We start from the raw sequence: 20,519 nt of genomic DNA on the forward strand, positions 1-20,519 counted from the left end.
ACCGGAAGTGGGGAGACGGAGGGAGATAGCGACGGACCTATGACCTTTGACTTCCGGGCCGAGGATGGGAATGCGTTCCCTGGCGTGATATTGCCTTCCCGGGCCGTACTGTGCCGCGGTGGGTGTGCGAGGCTTAATGAAGGCCCAATGAAATGAAAATGATTGTTAATGGCTAAAACGGCGGATGCGGGGGTGACGTCGCTGCGCATGCGTGACTCCCGGCCAATTCTCGCGAGAGGCGGGCGCAAGTCTCGCGGTGCATCAGCCACGGTTTCTTCACCGCCACGCGCAGCCTTCGAGGATGGCCGTTTCGGTGACTTTGACGGCCTCCGCCAGGTCGCTCTGGAAGCCGCTGCTGGCCCCGCGCTTGGTGAGGACTCTGAGGCGCCGACCTTGCCGGGACACCTGAAGCGGGAAAAGGAGGCCTGTCAGTGGGGAGGGGGATGGGTTAGCGGTGGCGAAGTATCTGATTGGTTGAGGAGCGGGAGCTAGGCGGGGCAGAAAGCGATCGGGGATTTCTTATTGGCTGGTCGATAAGTGGGCGTTTCGGGAAAGGTTCATAATAGGCTGTTCTGCGCTTAGGAGGCGGGTTTTCCCCCCAGCGCCCTTCCTGATTGGGCGACAGTTGAAATGAGTGGCACGAGATGCGAAGGGGGCGTGGGTGTAATAGATCCCCATCAATTATAGATGTTTAAAATCGATTTTCCGGCTCTGCAAAGCTTTTAGGGCCAGAGTTGTTGCAAAGAGCCCCCCTCATTTCCCTTGGTTCTTGCAGTTGCAGCCAGGCGCAGAAATGTAATGAATCTTACCCTTAAGACTGTATCGCTTTGTAATAAATGTTAGTCTTTAAGTGGGTTTTACTGTTTCATGCCAGGGAAAAGTTCTTCTGCTTCATGTCTTTGTATTCGGCTGCATTGTGGTGTTCTGACAAATAGACATGAGATTTGTGGGCAAGGTGGTCTCTATACAGTTCTAAAAATGCATTCAGTATGGTATCTGGCCTTATATTCTTGCAAAAAGAAGTAGCCAGCAGTTTGTCTCAAACCTAGAATTCCCCAGAACCAAGCAAGAACCTAATGACCCACTAAAACCCCAGCAAGATAGTTTCTGGATGAATTCTGAATATCCCAAATCTCTTACCCTGTATTTTCTCTTTTCCTCAAAGGTACAAACTCTAACAGATGTCAATTGCAGGAACGTGACATCGGTTGGTATAAATTCTGTCTAGTCTTTTTTGTCTCAGAAAGAGGCGCAGGGGTGACCAAACTGTGGCTCTGCAGATATCCATGGACTACAATTCCCATGATCCTCTGCCAGAATCATTAATGCACACTAGAGGGTGCATTCTACTTAGATGAACTTAAATCATGTCATACTTGGCTGAAGAAGCAAAAATTTGCTAAACCAATATGTAATAATGGTATATTGGTACTGATAATAAAGAAATACAGTAAGAAGACGTAGCAAAACATTTTCATTGACCTTACACAGGTTTTTTCCTTATATTTACCCTGTACTCCTTTTCTTTTTCTGGCCTCAACCAGGGCCAGGACGTTCTCAATCCTGGCCCTCACTTGGTGGAATGATCTCCCGGAGGAGATCTGGGCCCTGACAGAGGTGACACAGTTCCACAGGGCCTGCAAGACATTGCTCTTCCACCAAGCTTTTGGTTGGGGACAGTGATTCTGTAACATCATAACCCCCCCAAAAGGAAAAATACTTCTGACAATTTTACATGTGAAAGAAATCCTACGGTTGTACTGTGATATTTGTAGTTTTAATTTTTGTGATATGTTTTATTAATGTTTGTATTTTATGGTTATTAGTGATGTTAATGAACTCCTGTTGTTCACTGCCGTGAGCTGCTATGAATGGCAGTATATAATACTAAATAAATAAATGAATGAGTGAGTGAGTGAATAACTAATAAATTTCAATGTTTTGCTCCCTCTAGTGGTCGATTCGATATTACATGAACTACCCCTAGCATATCTCCCTGCAGATATGAACTGCAGGTTTTTATACTGGATATATAAAGTGATGTAATATTAGTTCGCCATCTAGAAGGTATAAATGTGTGGAACAGACATCCCCCCTCCAAGTAACAGGAACACACAAGCAAGGAAAAGCAGCAAAAGAGTAATTACATTAATTATTACTATGGAACATTTATTATAGCATAAACGCTTCAGTTGCATTAGTTTTTAGTTGTACCTCTGACACATTGATTGAAAGCCCTTCTGTGATCTTGGTTCCTTCTACAAATTCATCAAACTCTACTTCGGCAATCCTAAGGGTTAGAAACATCACCCCCCTCGCCAATAAAAAGAGTCCCCACAATCTAGTTGATGCTGGAAACCGCATGTGCAATAATATCCTGCTGTGCAGACAAAAAGACATAAAATATTAAGATGCTACAGTGTTTAAAATGCTGTCTCAGTTGCCCCTTTTTGGTTAAATTGGTTTCTACTATGTTGCACTGCCTGACAAGACTTCTCTTTTCTTCTCCCCCCCCCCCCCCCAATATTTTGCTCCTGTGTCGGGCAGCAGCAGACTATCGTAAGTATCTTTCCTTCGTTGTCCAGCACTAACCTGGGAGCTTGAGCCACTGGGCAGCAAAACTGTCTCCTCCAGTTCTTGAGTATTTAAAGGGTGGCAGGAGGCCCAATTTGGATAGCCGGGGCCAGTTCTGTGCATTTGTCCCAGGGGAGAGGATGGGAAATGCATGAGGGTTTTTAAAAAGCCAAACCAGAACTTTGGTAATGGGGCAGGTGTCATGGTTAAGAGTGGTGGCCTCTAATCTGGGGAATTGGGTTTGATCCCCCACTCTTCCACATGCAACCAACTGGGTGACCTTGGGCCAGTCCCAGTTGTCTCAGAGCTCTCTCAGGGCCACCTAACTCACAGGGTGTCTGTTGTGGTGAAAGGAAGGGAAGGCGATTGGAAGCCACTTTGAGACTTTTGGGCAGTAAAAAGTTGGGTACAGAAACCCAGCTCTTCTTTTTTTGCATGTATGCAGTTGTAGTCCAGATCTAGTGTCTGTCCTGTGCAGCAGTGTTGGATTGGAGGGGTTGTGTCTCAGGGGCAGAGCCTCTGCTTGGCATGTGGAAGGTCCCAGGTTCAATCCCTGGCATCTCCAGTTAGGAGGACCAGGCAGGAGGAGATGGGAAAGACCTTGACCTGAGACCCTGGCTCAGTGGCAGAGCCTCTGCTTGGCATGTGGAAGGTCCCAGGTTCAATCCCCAGCATCTCCAGTTGAAAAGACCAGTTAGTGGGTGATAGGAAGACCTCCGCTTGTGACCTTAGAGAGCCACTGCCAGTCTGAGTAGACAATCCTGACCTTGATAGACCAAGGTCAGATTCAGCATAAGGCAGCTTGGTATGTTCATATGTATTCTGCTGAATAATGACAGAATTGTTTTGTGCATGTCCTGGGGGGGGGGCAGGTAGAGGCACAAGTCTTTGGCTTCTGCTTTTTATAGAATAGAATCCTAGAGTTTGACGGGCCATCCAGGCCATCTAGTCCAATCTCCTGCTCAATACAGGATCAGCCTAAAGCAGGGGTAGTCAACTTATGATCCTTCAGATGTCCATGGACTACAGTTCCCACGAGCCCCTGCCAGCAAATGCTGGCAGGGGTTCGTGGGAATTATAGTCCATGGACATCTGGAGGACCACAGGTTGACTACCCCTTGCCTAAAGCATCCATGATAATAAAAGCGTCCCCCCGCTTCCTCTCCTTACAGCCGCCTCCTGCCAAATATGGGGGGCGCCACACAGTGACAATGATTCCCGGAGATGGGATTGGGCCTGAACTCATGCTGAATGTCAAGGAGATATTCAGGTACAAATTCTCTCCCTCTTTCTCTCCTCCCCCCATCTTTGCTTAACCCCCTAGGTCCCTTTCTGGTCACAAAGGGGTAGGGTTGTCAGGCAATTAGTGAAAGGTTGGGTGTGTGTGGCATTGTGGGAGAAAGTTGTTTTAAACATTTTTTTGCCTTTTCTACTTATTGGAAATTTGTAATGTAAGTGAGTAGCTCTAGAAATCGCCAGAAACTCTATAGTAAAACCATAGAGTTTGTGGGAATTCCTAGAGCTACCTTTTTCACTTCTGGTAAGTTACACTAAGAGCTTTGCGTAGTAGGGGGCAATGGGACCTGCGGGCAGGAAATCCCATGGCCCCCCTCTGGGGGAATTGGCACCCAAAGGGCTGGACCCAGACTAATTTCTCTTTCCCCCACCTCCCTCCCTCCCAGGCATGCCTGTGTGCCGGTGGACTTCGAGGAGGTTCTGGTGAGCTCAGAGGCCTCGGACAGGGATCTGCAGGACGCCATCATGGCCATCCGGCGAAACCGGGTGGCCCTCAAAGGTAACTGCAATCCTTTTGCCTCATCTGCAGTAGAAGTGGCTCTGCAGATGGGGTCTGTTCACTAAAGGAAGCATATCTTGCGTATGTGCTTCTTCTGTGGGGCATCTAGCAGGGTGTCAAGCGGTTGAGATCCAGCTGATTTAGCTCAACAGACATCCCTCTCAGGCTTCAGGTTGAAGCTTTAAGGACAAGGATCCGCGCATCGCATGAGCTCTTGGACAAGAATCTTGACAGAGACACTGGGGGAAGGGCTTGCATAGAATATATACCTGGAAAGGGGGGCATAGAATTGGCTTTTGGTGGGAACCTGGATTCACACAGGAAAAGGGCAATAGTGTTATCTTGAAGGTGCCAAAACAGCTCAGTCAGCCATCCGGTGTTTAGACTGCCGTGCTGACAAGGCCAGCCTTGGGGCGAGGAGATAAGAGAGTAGACACAGGATGGGCCTTTGAAATGTATGGAGGAGATGGGAGGGGCTCTGCTGAGAGGTGCCACAACACAGCGGGAGATCTGGGAGCATAAAGAAATAAAATCACCTCAAAGAAGCCGAACATAGCGGGTGAGGAACTAGGGGGTCATGACACAGGGGTTGTTGTTCGGAAGGAGCTCTGCGTTAGAGCTGCTGTCCTCTGCGTGATGCTGATGAGAAGGGCCCGCCCCCTCAAAGGAGCTGCCTGCATCAGAGGCTGTCCAAAGGAGCCACGCACGCTCCTCAGGGACTAGAAGCCCGTGGCATGGGTGGAAGAACCAGGGGTGAAAAAGCCGCAGTTGGCTCATGGATTTGTCAAACTCGGTATTGCGTCCTACTCAGCTGCCAACCGCCATAAGGAAAAGGGGAAGTGGGCTTCGTGTAGGACCCCTTGTTGAATGCCCTGTTTCAGCCCAATACACACTTTTCTTGGACGCTTTAAGATGCTTAGGGCTGATCCTGCGTCGAGCAGGGGGTGGGACTAGATGGCCTGTATGGCCCCTTCCAAATGATTCTATGAAATAAAAAAATTGTATGCTTCTCCAAGGAGAGCACTGGACACCCCCTTTCCCTAACTGGTCTCTCTTCTTGGCTTGCTAGGAAACCTGGAGACAAACCACAACCTCCCGCCTACTCACAAGTCCCGAAATAACATTCTGCGGTAAGATGGGAGAGGTTTGGACCAAATGCCAGCTAGAGTCTGACGACACAAGCAGACTCCTGTACAGGACTGTGTCCTACCGAGAAACTTCCCTCACCACACCTGGTGGCCCACGAAGGGGCTACAAGCACCCAGACTCAGATGGCCAAAAGGCTAGCATGATCATGTCCTGTCTCAGACGCTAAAGAAAAGCAAATCACCGTGAGTAGGCAAGGGAGCTATAGCTTATCTTTAACAATGCGTTTTCCCCTGCTAAATATTCTTCAGTTTGTTGTCAGTTTTCTTCTCCTTTCATTCATTCATTCATTCATTCATTCATTCATTCATTCATTCATTCATTCATTCATTCATTCATTCATTCATTCATTCATTCATTCATTCATTCATCCAGGCTCAGGGCAGTGTACAACGCATATTTCTGCAACAGTGTTAAAATCAGAATATAAAAACAGTAACAATATTCAAAATGCTCCCAATGCTCCATCTCTGTACATCTGGGCGGTGTGGGGAGTTCGGGGATGGGGAGCATGCAGATTGTCTGTGCATCTTAGCCTTAGCCATGTGGCTGGTGGAAGAGCATCATTTTGCATGCTCTGTGGAAGTTTGATAGTTCCATCAGGGCCCACGTCTCTGCCCAGCAGCATATTCCACTAGGCTGGAGACTGGGCCAGTTACATTTCTTTAGGGCCACAGACCACCAGCATATTCTCACTTCTAGATCTTACAGTTTGTCTGGGGATATAGTAGGAGAAATGGTCCCTTAGATATGCAAGGCCCAGACTGCAAGGCCTTAGGGGTTAAACCTAAAACCTTGAATTTAATTCACAATTCAGCCAGCAACCAATGCAGCTGAAGGAGGTCTGGTCGATTCATTAGCCACGCAGAAGAAGGGTTATTTTTGTTATAAAGTGTAAGGCTTGCATCCCATTAAGTTGACAAGCCTGCTTGAAATGCTTTGTCTTAAGAAGAAAATTGACAACAGACTGAAGAAGACGAGACGAAAACGGCCTATATCCGGAAGCTCGTCTTTGCGCTTCCATGTTCTGAATGTCCTTCTTTGTCTACCGTTTAAGCATTATATTGTTATGTATCAGAAATACTGAGAGGGAGGATGTGGATCTGTCCACATCAAAATATGCCTTGTAATGCTTGAGAAGTGCTGTAACATCCCCGCTAAATATATATTTAATGAAAACTATTGAATGTGTCGTATTCCTTTTTAAAAATGCATTGTTTAAGATACAGCTCCTTTGCCTATTCACCGTTGCATTTCAGCTTTTCTTTGTTGTCTGACTTTCACACTGTATATCTCGGACCTTAAGCAGGACAGGTCCTGGCTGGTTCCAGGGTGGGAGACCACTGAGGGAGTCCAGGGTGGCATGCCCCTTCAGAGAAGTGGACACAGAAGAAGAAGGCAGGAGCCAGCCAATCAATCATATACCGTCCCCATTGTGGAGAAAGGGCCGAGGCCTTTAGAGCAACAAGGGAAGTGGGCTTCAGTGACGTCTAGCAATGTCCATCTGAACTGCCGGGAAAGACCGTGTGTGGGGGGAGGGAGGACAGAACGGTTTGGAGCTAAGATGCCCGTGAGGATTCGGTGCCTTCTGAAGTCGTTCGAAAGCACAATCCGCACCTTGTGACGCTTTGCTTTCTCTTTCTGGTCTCTCAGCACGAGTCTGGATCTCTTTGCGAACGTGATCCACTGCAAGAGTCTCCCGGGCGTGGCGACCCGCCATCAGGACATCGACATCCTCATGGTCCGGGAGAACACGGAGGGGGAGTACAGCAGCCTGGAGCACGAGGTATTGTAGTAGAGGCGGCCGCCGTGGCCCCTTCGTTCTCTCCCTCTCCTGAAGGGGGCTTTCAACGAAGGGCCTTCCGCAGGCCACTTGTAGGGCCCCTGCAGAGGCACCCGAGCTCAGAGGCTTGCAAAGGCCTCTTTAACCCCTTGTTCCCCGAAACAAAGAGCCATAGAAGCCCTGGCAGAATGTTCTCCTTACACGCCTCGGCTCTTTGCTTCCATGCAGAATCCAGGACACTGTCAAGGGAAAGTGGGCAGCCAAAGGAAAGGACTTTGTAAGAGCCATAGATATCTGAGGGGAGGGTGAGGGCAGGAGTATAAAAGGCCCAGATCTCGGCTGGCAAGGGGACGATCCTGGCCTCCTCCGCTGCCCGTTCTTTAGCTCCTGCTCAGTTAAAATGAGGAGCAGCCTCCTATGAGATCTTGGGGGTGAGATACACCAGAAGGGAAAAGCTGTCCTGATTAGGCTTGTGCACCAGGGGACCAATCCGGACCAATTCGGCTTTGGCGCCCCTTAAAGTCAATGGCGTCCTTGTGGGGTCCTCAGTTGCTAGGAAGCATTGCCTCCCGGCTCCCGATATTCTTCTTGATCACAAGCATGAAGAGACGTTCTTGTCTTCAGAATCTTTAATATCCTCAGATTAGATCCCCAGGTGGCGTCTAGTTTCGTTGTGAAACTTCTTCAGCTTTGTAACAGTTTGCAACCCAAAGGAAACCAAGAGTACAAAGTCTCTTGAAAACAGAGCAGAGGTATAGATCTAGAGGTATAGATCAAAGCTGAAGAAGTTTCACAACAAAACTAGTCATCACATGGGGATGTAGTCTGATGATATTAAAGATTCTGAAGACAAGGATTTCGCTTTGTTCTTAGTGTTTACCTCTAGTAGGAACCTAGGGATTCTTCTGGTAACTGTAAGATTTATTGAGCCACATGGTTCCCCCCCCCCAATATTTTCTTGGCCTGTATATGTGTGTATGTGTGAATATTGATGTTCTCAAACAAATCCCTCCCAAAACCCCCACTATGTTTACACAGAGCGTCTCCGGTGTGGTGGAGAGCTTGAAGATCATCACAAAGACCAAGTCATTGCGCATTGCCGAATACGCCTTCCAGCTGGCGAAGGAAGCCGGGCGCAAGAAGGTGACAGCCGTCCACAAGGCCAACATAATGTAAGCCCCGGGACACAATACTTCAGGGGGGGGCACAAAGTCTGAGTCCAAAGGCACCTCGAAGACCGACAAAGTTTGATTCTGGGCATAAGCTTTCATGTGCATGCCTGTTTCTTCAGATAGAGTCAGGTGGGGAGCTGTGTTGGTCTGAAGCGGCAGGAAAAAGTTTCAGTCCAGGGGCTCTTTTAAGACCAGCAGAGTTTGATTCTGGGTATAAACTTCCCTATGCATGCTCACTTTGTCAGATACATTGAGACAGAAAGTCAACTAGGGTTGAGGGTATTGCAACATCCTCTCACCCTCTTGATTTGGTGATTTCTGTTTCAATAGAGCAGCAGTGCCCTGACCAAGGGATTTCAGAGGAAGATTAGAAAGAAAGTCTGCTGGACTGCAACTGATATTGCAGCTCTAGACAAGGCATCCTCCTGGACTGAATCAAGACCTAGGTTTTCTGTCTCATTACCAAGGCTGATTTCTCCATGCCTACCCTCTCTCTGCCTAATCCAGTCACACCTACTATTGTCATTCTGTATCTGAAGAAACAAGAAGTGATTTACGAAAGCTCTTCCCTTGCCCCAAATCTGGTTAGTCTTTCAGGTAGATTCTTTTTTTCCCCCTTTGGTTTCAGTGTATTTGAAGAAGTCTGTTTGCTCACAAAAGCTTACACCTAGAATCAAACTCTGTTTTAAAGTGTCCCCATTTGTTCAGCTGCTTCAGACCAATGTGGTTGCCCACCTGAATCTAAATTTGAGGGAGGGGAAGCATGATTTCTAGGCCGGTGGGGAATGAGTCACAAATAGTTCACCTTGGGAGATGGGACAATTCTCATGCACATGGAGGGCAGGTCTCTTGTGCCTTGGTGGGGTGGGGGTGGGGGTTCTTTCAGCACTTGTGTTGGGTTGCCAGCTCTGGGTTGGAAAATACCTGGAGACTTTGGGGTACATCTGGAAGTGGGTGGGGTTTGATGGGAGGGACCTCATTGGAAAATAATGTTACGGAGTCCTCCCTCCCAGGCAGCCCTTTCCTACAGGGGAACTGATCTCTGCAGTCTGGAGAGGAGCTGGAATTCCAGGGGATCCCCAGGCCCCACCTGGAGGCTGGCATCCCTGACCCTCAGTGGAGTCCAAGGCCACAGAGTCCCCCCTCCCAAGCAGCCCTTTCCTCCAGGGGAACTGATCTGCATAGTCTGGAGAGGAGATGGAATTCTGGGGATCTCCAGGTCCTCCCTGGAGGCTGGCATCCCTATCCTCATGGTGTGGGAGAGATGCATCAGCCCGACTCAAGGCGGTCTCCAGGCCGCTGGCCCGTTGTAGCCGGGGGGCCTCTTGGCCGTAGCTCAGGCTGTCCCCCTCTTCTTATCCCTTCCAGGAAGTTGGGCGACGGCCTGTTCCTCCAGTGCTGCAAAGAAGTGTCTGCCAACTACCCGGACATCACCTTCCAGAGCATGATCGTGGACAACACCACCATGCAGGTATTAGGACGTTTCCTCCGTTGCAGGACTCCTGACGCCTTCTCTTGGGGAAATGTTGGATTTTTCTCAGTTGTACCACCCCGCTTCAGTTTTTGAATGCAAGCAGCAGATCTGCCCAGGATTCATTGTGTTCTCTGACTTGAAGAAGAAGGGTTGGCATTTAGACCCTGCTTCGCACACTCCGAAGGAGTCTCAAAGCGGCTTCCGATTGCCTTCCCTTCCTCTCCCCACAACAGACACCCTGTGAAGCAGGTGGGGCTGAGAGCTCTCTGAGAGAACTGATCTGTGGGAACAGCTCTGTGGGAACAGTGCTGTGACAAGCCCAAGATCACCCAGCTGGCTGCTTGTGGAGGAGCGGGGAATCCTACCCGGCTTGCCAAATTAGAAGCTGCTGCTCTTAACCCAGACTCGCAGATGGGCAGGGAGTTCACGGCTCCTTGGCGGGCCTGCTGGGAAAGACGGTAGCTGCCGTCAGCGGGCTGTTTCCACTTGCCTTCTCTTTCGAATCCGCAGCTGGTCTCCCGTCCGCAGCAGTTTGATGTCATGGTAATGCCCAACCTCTACGGCAACATCGTGAACAACGTCTGCGCTGGACTGGTCGGGGGTCCGGGTTTGGTGCCGGGGGCCAACTACGGTCGGGACTACGCAGTTTTCGAAACGGTGAGGAGATGCCGTCTGTCGCCCTTTGACGGCTGCACAGCCTGGCGGCTGCTGGTATCCAGACCCGGTCCTGGAGCCTGGCACCCAGGGATTCCGCGTGCACTTCTGGCAAGCGAGCTGGGAAGGCGGGTGGTCCTCGTACGCAGCCACGTGTGGGATTTTTTCCTTAATTCCCAGTTTAGCCCCTGCCACCGCTGTCTGCAATCTCCAGCTGCGTTGGGCCCTCTTGAACACTTCCTTAAAAGCGGCAGAAGGGCTGAAGGGGGGAAGGTCAGGGCAGCAGGACCAGGAGGAGGTCTCTAGGATGCTTTAGGATGCTTTGGGCTGATCCTGCGTTGAGCAGGGGGGTTGGACTAGATGGCTTGTGTGGCCCCTTCCAACTCTATGGTTCTATGATTCTATGCTTTGGGCTGATCCTGCGTTGAGCAGGGGGTTGGACTAGATGGCCTGTCTGGCCCCTTCCAAATCTATGGTTCTATGATTCTATGCTTTGGGCTGATCGTGCGTAGAGCAGGGGGTTGGACCAGATGGCCTGTCTGGCCCCTTCCAACTCTATGGTTCTATGATTCTATGCTTTGGGCTGATCCTGCGTAGAGCAGGGGGTTGGACTAGATGGCCTGTCTGGCCCCTTCCAACTCTATGGTTCTATGATTCTACCCCGTGCCTTTCTCCTCCCTTCCTGGACGGCTCCCGATTGTGCCAGCCAAACGGTCACGGGTAAATCCGCTTTGGTCTCTCCTTTCACCCCCCTCCCTCCCTCCAGGCCACCCGCAATACAGGCAAGAGCATCGCCAGCAAGAACATCGCCAACCCCACGGCTATGCTGCTCGCCAGCTGCATGATGCTGGACCATCTCAAGTAGGTGCCTGAGCCAGGGGACCCAGCCCCCACCCTGGCCCCGGGGGGGACTCACCACCGGGGCAGAAGCTGCATTTGGGCTGCCGTCCCTGACCTCCTCCGTCTATCACCCTTTGCAGGCTGCACAGCTACGCATCCGTGATCCGCAAGGCCGTCCTGGCCTCCTTGGACGATTCGAAGGCGAGTGCCGTCTGCCCCTCTCCCCTGCCGGCTGATGCTGCGGGTTGAAGGCGGGGAGCTTGGAGGGGTGTCCTTAAGGGTCCTCGCCTGGCTGGATCCGGCTAGCCCAATTGCAGGAGCTAGGCCGTGCTTGTGGCTGAGCTCACCGCATGGTCTCAGAATTTCGAAAGGTTTCACAGGGTCTAGAAGGGTGGGGGGGGGGAGGGGGGAGGTCCCTGTAAATTAAGCTTTCTCAGGTAGGGTTTCCCCGAAAACCGGAGGTTTCTAGACAGCCCTGTGAGGGTTTCCTGAATGGGTGGGAATTATTTTTTTATATATTTTTTAACATTCTGTTATTTATTGGCTGATACGACCGTTTGTGGTCATATCAAACCCCCCCTCCCCAAATGGCCAATGCTGGGTCTGGAGGGGGTGGGAAGGGGAGGGGCCCCGGGTGGGCGTGTCCACAGCTTTGCTTCCCAAGCATATTCTGCACAATTGCACCACTTCTGGGGTTTCTCGAAGCCTGAAGAATATTTCAGGGGTTTCTCAGCGGTAAGAAAGTTGCCAAAGGCAGCTACAGATACAGCCCAAGAGCGCTGCCAGAGAAGACTTTGTGTGGGTGCGTGGGTAAGAACCCGGTTTCATGGAACTCTCTCTCCCCCCCCCACCCCCAGACCCACACGCCAGATATTGGAGGGCAGGGGACGACCTCGGAGGCGGTTCAGTCCATCCTCAAGCAGATCCGTGGTACTGCTATCAACTTGGCACAGGTGAGGAGGCAGGGAAGCGGGGCTGGGGGTCGGGCAGGGTGCAGCAAAAGGGGAGGAAGAAAAGGCATTCGGGCATGAATTCTCCCCCCCCCCTCTCCTCTAATACTGGCCATCCAATGAAGCTGATGGGCAGTAGATTTGGGACAGACAAAAGGGAATACAGTTTGACACAGAGAGCGATTAAAAGTTCAGATTTGTTGCTAGAGAATATAGTGATGGCGGGTGGAATGAGCACCTTAGAAAAGGGGGTAGATAGATTTGTGGAGGAGGACTCTATCCATGGCTGCTAGATGTGGTGGTTGAGGAGAAGCTCCACAAAACCTCTGAAACCCAGAGTCAGGTAGTCACATCTAAGGAAGGCCCCGGCCTCTGTGTTCTGTTGTTGGCCCTCTGGGGGAACTGGTTGGCCCCTGTGTGAGAAAGGAGGCTGGAGTAGAGGGACCCCTGGTCTGACCCAGCAGGGCTCTTCTGATGTCCATGAAGGTCTCGGGCTCTTTGCCTTGTTCTTGGCTCACCAGGGAAATGCAATCACAGACTTTGGCCGTGGCTCCTACTGCCAGCTTGGCATAGTGGTCAGGAGTGCGGACTTCTAATCCGGGTTTGACTCCCTGCTCCCCCACATGCAGCCAGCTGGGTGACCTTGGGCTCACCACAGCACTGATAAAGCTGTTCTGACCGAGCAGGGATGTCAGCGCTCTCTCAGCCTCACCCACCCCACAGGGTGTCTGTTGTGGGGAGAGGAAAGGGAAGATGAATGTAAGCCCCTTTGAGATTCCTTCAGGTAGAGAAAAGCGGCATAGAAGAACCAACTCTTCTTCTTCTTCAGTAATCTCAGGGCTCTCTCAGCCTCACCCACCTCACAGGGTGTCTGCTGTAGGGAGAGGAAAGGGAAGGGGATTGGAAGCCGCTTTGTGACTACTTTGGGTAGACAAAAGCGGCATATAAGAACCAACCCTTTCTCTTTGCAAATCAACAATGCAAGCCAACAAAGCCAGCTTGGTGTAATGTAAGCTGCCGCCCTGAGACTCCTTCTGTGAGAGAAAAGCGGCATATTAGAACCAACTCTTCTTCTTACAACAATAACACAGAGGATTGGGAATGTGACCTTATTTTAAGCTGCAAACTTTTGGCCTTACCCACGTTGACCTTTTAAATTGCAGATACCTTCCTGAGACCCAGGGGGAAAGATGATGCACCACAACTGACATTAAACACGTCCCTTACACGTGGGAGCACCTCTGCTGGATGGGGCCAACCAAGCTCTTCGCTCCGTCTTCTGTATGTAACCCCTCCTAAGGAAATAAACGGAAATGTGACATTTCTTGCGTTTCTTCTCTCTCTGATCGTCTGATAAATATAGTGGGTGACTGGAAGTAGGCAAAGGGAAAAGGCCAGGCCAAAGTTAATAGTTCTGGACACGGAGAGGTACTAAGATGTGGGGTTTGCTGCCAGAGGATGAAGTGGCAGCCACAGGAATATACAGCTTGAAAAGGGGATTAGGTAGACTCATGGAGAAGATGTCTGCCAATGGCTGCTAGCCATGTTGGTGGAGGGGGAACCTCCACATTCACAGGCGCTAGTTGTCTGAATCCCAGAGCCTGGAGGCAATTTCAGGGGAAGGCCTCGGCCTCTCTGCCTTGTTGCTGGACTAGATTGACCCCTGGTCTGACCCAGCAGGGCTCTTCTGATGTTCCTATGAAGGCCTCAGCCCCTCTGCCCTGTTGTTGGCCCTCCAAAGGAACAGGTTGACCCCTGGGTGAGACAGTAGACTGGACCAGATGGGCCACTGGTCTGATCCAGCAGGGCTCTTTTTACGTTTTTAGGAAGGCCTCATCAGTCTCCATGCCCTGTATGTGGCCTCTAGAGGAACTGGTTGGCCACTGGGTGAAATGGGATGCTGGACTCTCCAGCAAGCTTCTTACTTTATGCATTCTGGGATCTTGCTTAATTGACTGGCCCTGTCTCTTCGAGTTGGCTCAGAACTAGCTTTGCATCGGAGACCTCAATTTCCCCCCCCCCTTTCAGAAGGAAAAGCTGTTCTCAGTTTGCTGAATTCTTAACGTTCACTGTACTTCTGCCAGACTCGCGAATGCAATTACAGGAACCAGAAGGGTGGGGGACGCAGTGAAGAATACAGAATAGTAAGCAAACCAAAGGGCAATGGGACACTTGCTCTTTCTGCAAGGAATTGAATGCCCCATGGCCTGTGGGCCTCACCAGACTGTGCAGTGGAAATAAAGTGTGTGAATGCACATGAATCAACCCACTGGTCTATCAAGGTTAGTCATGTTCTCCCAGGTCTCAGGCAGAGATCTCACACATCATACCCCACTTAGTCTTTTTAACTGGAGATTCAACCCGAGACCTTTAGCTTGATGTCTTTGATGCTTTGGGCTGATCCTGCGTTGAGCAGAGGGTTGGACTAGATGGCCTTTATGCCCCCTTCCAACTCTATGATTCTATGAGAGGGTGCTCTACCCCTGGATCCTTGGCCCCTGCCCCAAGTGGAGATTCTTCACCTCCCAGGAGGAGAATAAAACTCAAAACAAGAGTTGAATGATTGTTTCTGGGCACTGCGGAATATCCCGAGACGTCGTTCCCATACTGTGGTCTTCAGTAAACCAATTCCCCCCCCCCCCCCGTCCTTTTTCCGAAAGGATGAGGCCGAAGGATTTCCTCCTCTTTTTTGCAAACGTTTTAATGAAAAGTTGTATCCAATCCCCTGCAAAACAGCACAGGGGCGTTCTAAACACACACACAGGCACGCATGTCCCCCCCAGCCTGGCAAACATGGGCTCCGGGGAAAGGAAATCCGGCAGGCCCTGGCTTCTTGAACAGAACTGCCATGAACTACCATCGGCAGCCCCCCTACGCCCGCTTCCGCACGACAACTTTGGTTTCACGAAAGGCCTCTTGACTGTTTCATACACCCAAGAGGTAGAAGCTTTATGCACAAGCCCTGCCCCCCCCCTTTCCCTCCCTACACTCTGGGCCCTAGATCCCTTGGGGCTCAATCCTAATTCTTCCAGTAGGAGGTGCAGCTCGGAACGCTGGGTTGAAGCGTAGATGTGCTAGTTCTTTACACTGAGAAGGGTATCCTGTCCCTGTGCCTTTCCTCCAAGTGTAGATGCGCTCCTCCTAGGGAACTGGCTCAAAGGAGGTCAGTTTAGCGCCTCTGTTTGGCCACCCGCAACACTCCCGTCACAGGCCCGCTTTGCTCATCGAAGCCAAGCCCTCTGGACAAGCTTTTCCGTCATCTTTGAAGCCCCCAAAGGCCACAAAAACGTCAGAAAATCGGCTGGGAAGGGTAGTGCCTTAAGAGGGCAAGCGCTCAGGCGGTGTTCCAACATCTACCAGCAGAAAAAGGCAGGGGGGGGAAAAATCAAACAGAGATGGAGAATAATTTTGTACCAATTCACACACAACCACGCACGCACACACACACACCCTCCACAATCTAGCTTCCGATATCTTTTTCCCCCGACTAGCCTAAGGATTGAAATAAATTATGCCAAATATTTAACGGTAATCTCTCGAAAGCTGGAGTCAAGGCCTAAAACGAAAAGGGAAATGGGGGACGAAGTCGGTGAAAGAGAAGACCGTAAAGGAAGGAACAACTTAGAGGGGATAAAAGTCCTGTCCTTGGAAGGCCTACCTGACCAGCTGTCCCTTTTGTGGCAATGGTTCCTGAACAACCAAGGCGAAATATTTGATTCAGTCAGTCAGTAACCCTTTTTATTCTTAACATGGGTAGCAAGAGTCCAGCAGCACCTTAACGCAGGGGTGGCCAAACTGGGGCTCTCCAGATGTCCGTGGACTACAATTCCCATGAGCCCCTGCTGGCAGGGGCTCATGGGACTTGTAGTCCACAGACATCTGGAGAGCCCCAGTTTAGCCACCCCTGCCTTAAAGACTTAACACGGAAGCTCCTCCCCTGCCACAGATTTTGTCAGTCTTTAAGGTGCTCCTGGAATCTTGCTCTTTTCTCCTGCTGCTTGAGTTTTAGAAGAAGTCGGTTTTTGAAACAGCCCAGGTGTGGGCAAATCCTTGCAACTTAATCCTTGGTTAACGTGAACAATGAGCCTGGGGCGTTCACCTGGGGCTCGTTCATCCTGGCAAAACAAAACAGGGTTTTCAAAATGCCCGGAGTGTTGGAAGAACTTTCATGTTTCCCTGATGCCTGCCCTGGCTTATTTAGCAATTGCATTTGGGTAGGATCCTCTGATCACCCAGTTTGCAAGCGTGGGAGCGTCGGGAACCCGATGGAGGCCAGCCGACTCTCCCCGGGACCCTTTCCCTGCTGAAAACACCTGCTTTCTCAGCGGGCAACACAACTGCTCTCTCTCCCCTTAACCCTTCCAGCATCTCATCACTGCACTTCTGCAACAAGCTTTGCCCGAGTTCCTTTGCTCTGCGTGCCATCTCTGCAGCCTGGAAGCGCATTACGCACCGTTGCGGTGCTCCTCCAGAAAGGCCAGCCGCTCAAGCTAAAAAAGCTTACCCTGCAACTTCCCGTCTCCCGTTCGAACAATCAGGTGCGCCCTCTAGTTCCTCCTCCAAGCCTCGCTTCACACATTCCGCCTGCATCACAACCACACGTACAGGAATTGGGGGGGCTTCCCTCCTGAAATGGTGCATATCAGTTCTATTGAATTGGGAAGGCAGGGAGAACGTAGTCCTTAAGGGGGGGGTGGGGGAGGGCGGAGTGGCAAAGAAGCCCAGGGATTATTTTAAAAGTCAAACAACGTCCTTCGACGGTGCCCGGACAGAGCGTGCCTAGCGATCGCTCCAACAAAGCAAACTGTCGGGAGAGAGCGGGGCCGATCATCTCCCCAGCTGGGCTGCAGCTACGGCCGGAGCGGGAGAGCCGGCCGTCCGACCCCCATCCCCCAATCAGGCACAGAGAACGGGCTCTGGATTCCAATCCTGGGATTCCCTCCACTTTGGGGAGAAGCAGCGGAGACGTCCCCCGCTCCTCCCGCAATGGGGCCACGCCCTGAGGCAGGGAAGTCCGCGCTGGAGAGCCCCCCCGGCTTCAGCGGTCCGTCGGAGTCGCGCCGGGCCCTAGGAGTTCAGCCAAGGGTGGTGCAGGCATTGTGAGGCCGTGGCCCGCTCTTCGGGGATGTACTCCATCATGGGCAGGAGGAAGTCCGTGAACTGGGCCGCCTGCTCCAAGGGCCACTCGTACTTCTCCACCAGCACCTCGTACAGGCCCCAGTGCTTCAGGTTCTTAATATGGCGAAGCTCTCCTAGGGACACAGAGGGAGAGGGAAGCGGCAGGGTTGGCGGGGCCTGGCCCAAGGACGCCGTAACTCTGTGCCCAGGAGAACTCTACGCTCCCGACTGCGTGCATTATCCGAACCAAACCCATCTGCACGGCTGCTCCTGAGCAAGACCACTTCCCCGTTTGCCATGCGCGGAAATGCGTTCGACCGTTTTAGGCTGATGGTGAGAGGGAGGGCAGGGATGAACCCAGGCCCTTTTGTGGCCTGAGTAACGCAGACTTCCACTTTGGGGTCAGGGAGGGATTTTCCTTCAAACCAGATTGTTCCAGGGACCCTGGAGTGCTTTTTAAAAAAAATATTTCCTTCCCCTGGGCGTAGGGCAAGGGTCCTTGGTAGAGCTGGGTGGGGAGATCGTTGTGAATTTCCTGCATCGTGCAAGAGGCTGGCCTAGATGGCCCTTGGGGCTGGCCTAGATAGATGGCCCTTGGCTCTTTGTTTCAATTTCTCAGGGACAGAAATCTGTTCAGAGAATGCATAGTGAGGGGAGGCCCTTCCTGAGAATCTCAGGAAGCAAAATTTTAGGCTAGATACAACGATATAGTACAACGATATAGGCTAGATATCAGGAAAAAATTTTTCACAGTCAGAGTAGTTCAGCAGTGAAATAGGCTGCCTAAGGAGGTGGTGAGCCCCCCCTCACTGGCAGTCTTCAAGCAAAGGTTGGATACACACTTTTCTTGGGTGCTTTAGGATGCTTAGGGCTGATCCTGCGTTGGGCAGGGGGTTGGACTAGGTGGCCTGTGTGGCCCCTTCCAACTCTAGGATTCTGTGATTCTAAGATAGGTTGAGGGACTTGGGAATGTTCAGCCTGGAGAAAATAAGGTTGAGAGGGGACATGATAGCCCTCTTTAAGTATTTGAAAGGTTGTCACTTAGAGGAGGGCAGGATGCTGTTCCTGTTGGCTGCAGAGGAGAGGACACGCAGTAATGGGTTTAAACTACAAGTACAACGATATAGGCTAGATATCAGGAAAAAAAAATCACAGTCGGAGTAGTTCAGCAGTGGAATAGGCTGCCTAAGGAGTTGTTGAGCTCCCCTCACTGGCAGTCTTCAAGCAAAGGCTGGATACACACTTTTCTTGGATGCTTTAGGATGCTTAGGGCTGATCCTGCGTTGAGCAGGGGGTTGGACTAGATGGCCTGTGTGGCCCCTTCCAACTCTACGGTTCTATGATTTTTTTATTTTCCCGTTTTCCCACTGAACAGCACTGAGGAGGCAAAGCCTTTGACTTTCCAGCATTTCCAGATGTTTCCTTCAAGAAACCTTGGCTCCCTCACCAAGATCACCACATGGCCAGCTGTCTCGGCCTCCTCATGGTTCGCTACCACGTCCTGCTGGGGGATGCAGGCCCCTGACTTACCCCGCCGGTTGAAATATTCGCGGGAATAGCGCCCGGAGAGAGCGAAGTGCGGAGGGATATCGCCCAGCAGCTCGACGATATGGGCGATGTGATCTGGAAAGGAAGAGAAGACGGCCTGAGACCTCCTGAGGCGATCATGGAAGGCCTCCCCCCCTCCCCGCCCCCCCATGGCAGAAAAAATGATTTGATGATTTGTGGTTTTGAGGACTGTTTATTAATTGTTATTTGTTGGGATTCTAGATTAAGAGAAGAAATCTTCTTTTCCCTAGACTGACTTGGACGATGAGAGAAAGATTGCTAGAGAAGAAAAAAGATTTTTTTTTGTTTTAATCTCAGGACTATTTATTAATTGTTATTTGTTGGGTTTCTAGATTAAGAGAAGAAATCTTCTTTTCCCTAGACTGACTTGGACGATGAGAGAAAGATTGTTAGAGGAGAAAAAAGATTCTTTTTGTTTTAATCTCAGGACTATTTATTAATTGTTATTTGTTGGGTTTCTAGATTAAGAGAAGAAATCTTCTTTTCCCTAGACTGACTTGGACGATGAGAGAAAGATTGTTAGAGGAGAAAAAAGATTCTTTTTGTTTTAATCTCAGGACTATTTATTAATTGTTATTTGTTGGGTTTCTAGATTAAGAGAAGAAATCTTCTTTTCCCTAGACTGACTTGGACGATGAGAGAAAGATTGTTAGAGGAGAAAAAAGATTCTTTTTGTTTTAATCTCAGGACTATTTATTAATTGTTATTTGTTGGGTTTCTAGATTAAGAGAAATAATTTTTCCCCTAGATTGACTTGGATGATGAGAGAAAGATTGTTAGAGATGAAAAAATATTTTTTGTTTTAATCTTTATAGTATTTGTTTGCTAATGTATTTGCTTTTTCTCCCCCCGATATAAAAACTTGACGAATCTTTCTGCTTTATCTTTTATTCATCTTTTTATGGCTTAATTACCTGCCTAAGTGACTGGGAGATTCTTCTTCTACGGCATGGCATTATATTTAAGCAGCCTCTTCTTTTTATTGTTGAAAAATGTTCAATTAAATATACATAGATAGGCCTCAATTCTGCCCACCACCACTGGGGATAAAAAGATGAAGCCCAACCCTTCTGTTAACCCACCCCTCAACTCCACCCACTCAGCAAGGGGTGACCCAGGCAGAGAGGCCTACCTTCGTCCCGGGTATAATCCTCGCCCGAGTGTGGTTCAAAGAGATAATCGCCCGTTGCCAGCTCGAAGGCCTGCCAAGAGAAAGAAGGAAGCAGAGTTTTCTTAATGCAAAATTCCGTCTCAACCTCCGGAAGAAGTTCCTGCCAGTCAGAGCGGTTCCTCAGTGGAACAGGCTTCCTCGGGAGGTGGTGGGTTCTCCATCTTTGGAGATTTTTTAAACAGAGGCTGGAGAGCCATCTGACAGAGAGGCTGATTCTGTGAAGGCTCAAGGGGGTGGCAGGTGACAGTGGAAGAGCAATAGGACTGTGAGTGT

General features: G+C 50.4%; 2 protein-coding genes across 3 annotated transcripts in view; one reads left to right on the forward strand and one right to left on the reverse strand.

The window, feature by feature from the left end:
• The first annotated feature begins 38 nt into the window (after positions 1-38).
• On the forward strand, positions 39-13,712 carry IDH3G (isocitrate dehydrogenase (NAD(+)) 3 non-catalytic subunit gamma). The gene is made up of 14 exons (XM_077329648.1): positions 39-370; positions 1,166-1,207; positions 2,548-2,559; positions 3,747-3,844; positions 4,257-4,369; positions 5,439-5,499; positions 7,169-7,301; positions 8,337-8,470; positions 9,839-9,941; positions 10,455-10,601; positions 11,365-11,459; positions 11,579-11,639; positions 12,296-12,391; positions 13,552-13,712. The coding sequence occupies exons 1-14, from the start codon at positions 302-304 to the stop codon at positions 13,561-13,563; spliced, it is 1,176 nt and encodes a 391-aa protein (XP_077185763.1). The 5' UTR covers positions 39-301; the 3' UTR covers positions 13,564-13,712.
• Positions 13,713-15,071: 1,359 nt separating this feature from the next.
• SRPK3 (SRSF protein kinase 3) overlaps positions 15,072-20,519 on the reverse strand; it is a 30,215-nt gene continuing 24,767 nt past the window's right edge. For both annotated transcript variants that reach the window (XM_077329629.1, XM_077329630.1), the window contains 3 exons: positions 20,208-20,277; positions 19,037-19,129; positions 15,072-17,640 (listed from right to left, as the gene is read on the reverse strand). In XM_077329629.1, the coding sequence (XP_077185744.1) occupies positions 17,456-17,640; positions 19,037-19,129; positions 20,208-20,277 (348 nt within the window). In that variant the 3' untranslated portion in view covers positions 15,072-17,455. The remainder of the gene's footprint in view (positions 17,641-19,036; positions 19,130-20,207; positions 20,278-20,519) is intronic.

Source organism: Paroedura picta, chromosome 3 (assembly GCF_049243985.1).
Source record: "Paroedura picta isolate Pp20150507F chromosome 3, Ppicta_v3.0, whole genome shotgun sequence".
NCBI classification, from domain to species: Eukaryota; Metazoa; Chordata; class Lepidosauria; order Squamata; family Gekkonidae; genus Paroedura; species Paroedura picta.

Bases quoted from the DNA above. Each gene is read 5' to 3' on its own strand.
- IDH3G (XM_077329648.1), top strand. From the start codon at position 302: ATGGCCGTTTCGGTGACTTTGACGGCCTCCGCCAGGTCGCTCTGGAAG. The intron at 7,302-8,336 runs GTATTGTAGTAG...ATGTTTACACAG, and splicing joins ACAGCAGCCTGGAGCACGAG to AGCGTCTCCGGTGTGGTGGA. The intron at 9,942-10,454 runs GTATTAGGACGT...TCGAATCCGCAG, and splicing joins TGGACAACACCACCATGCAG to CTGGTCTCCCGTCCGCAGCA.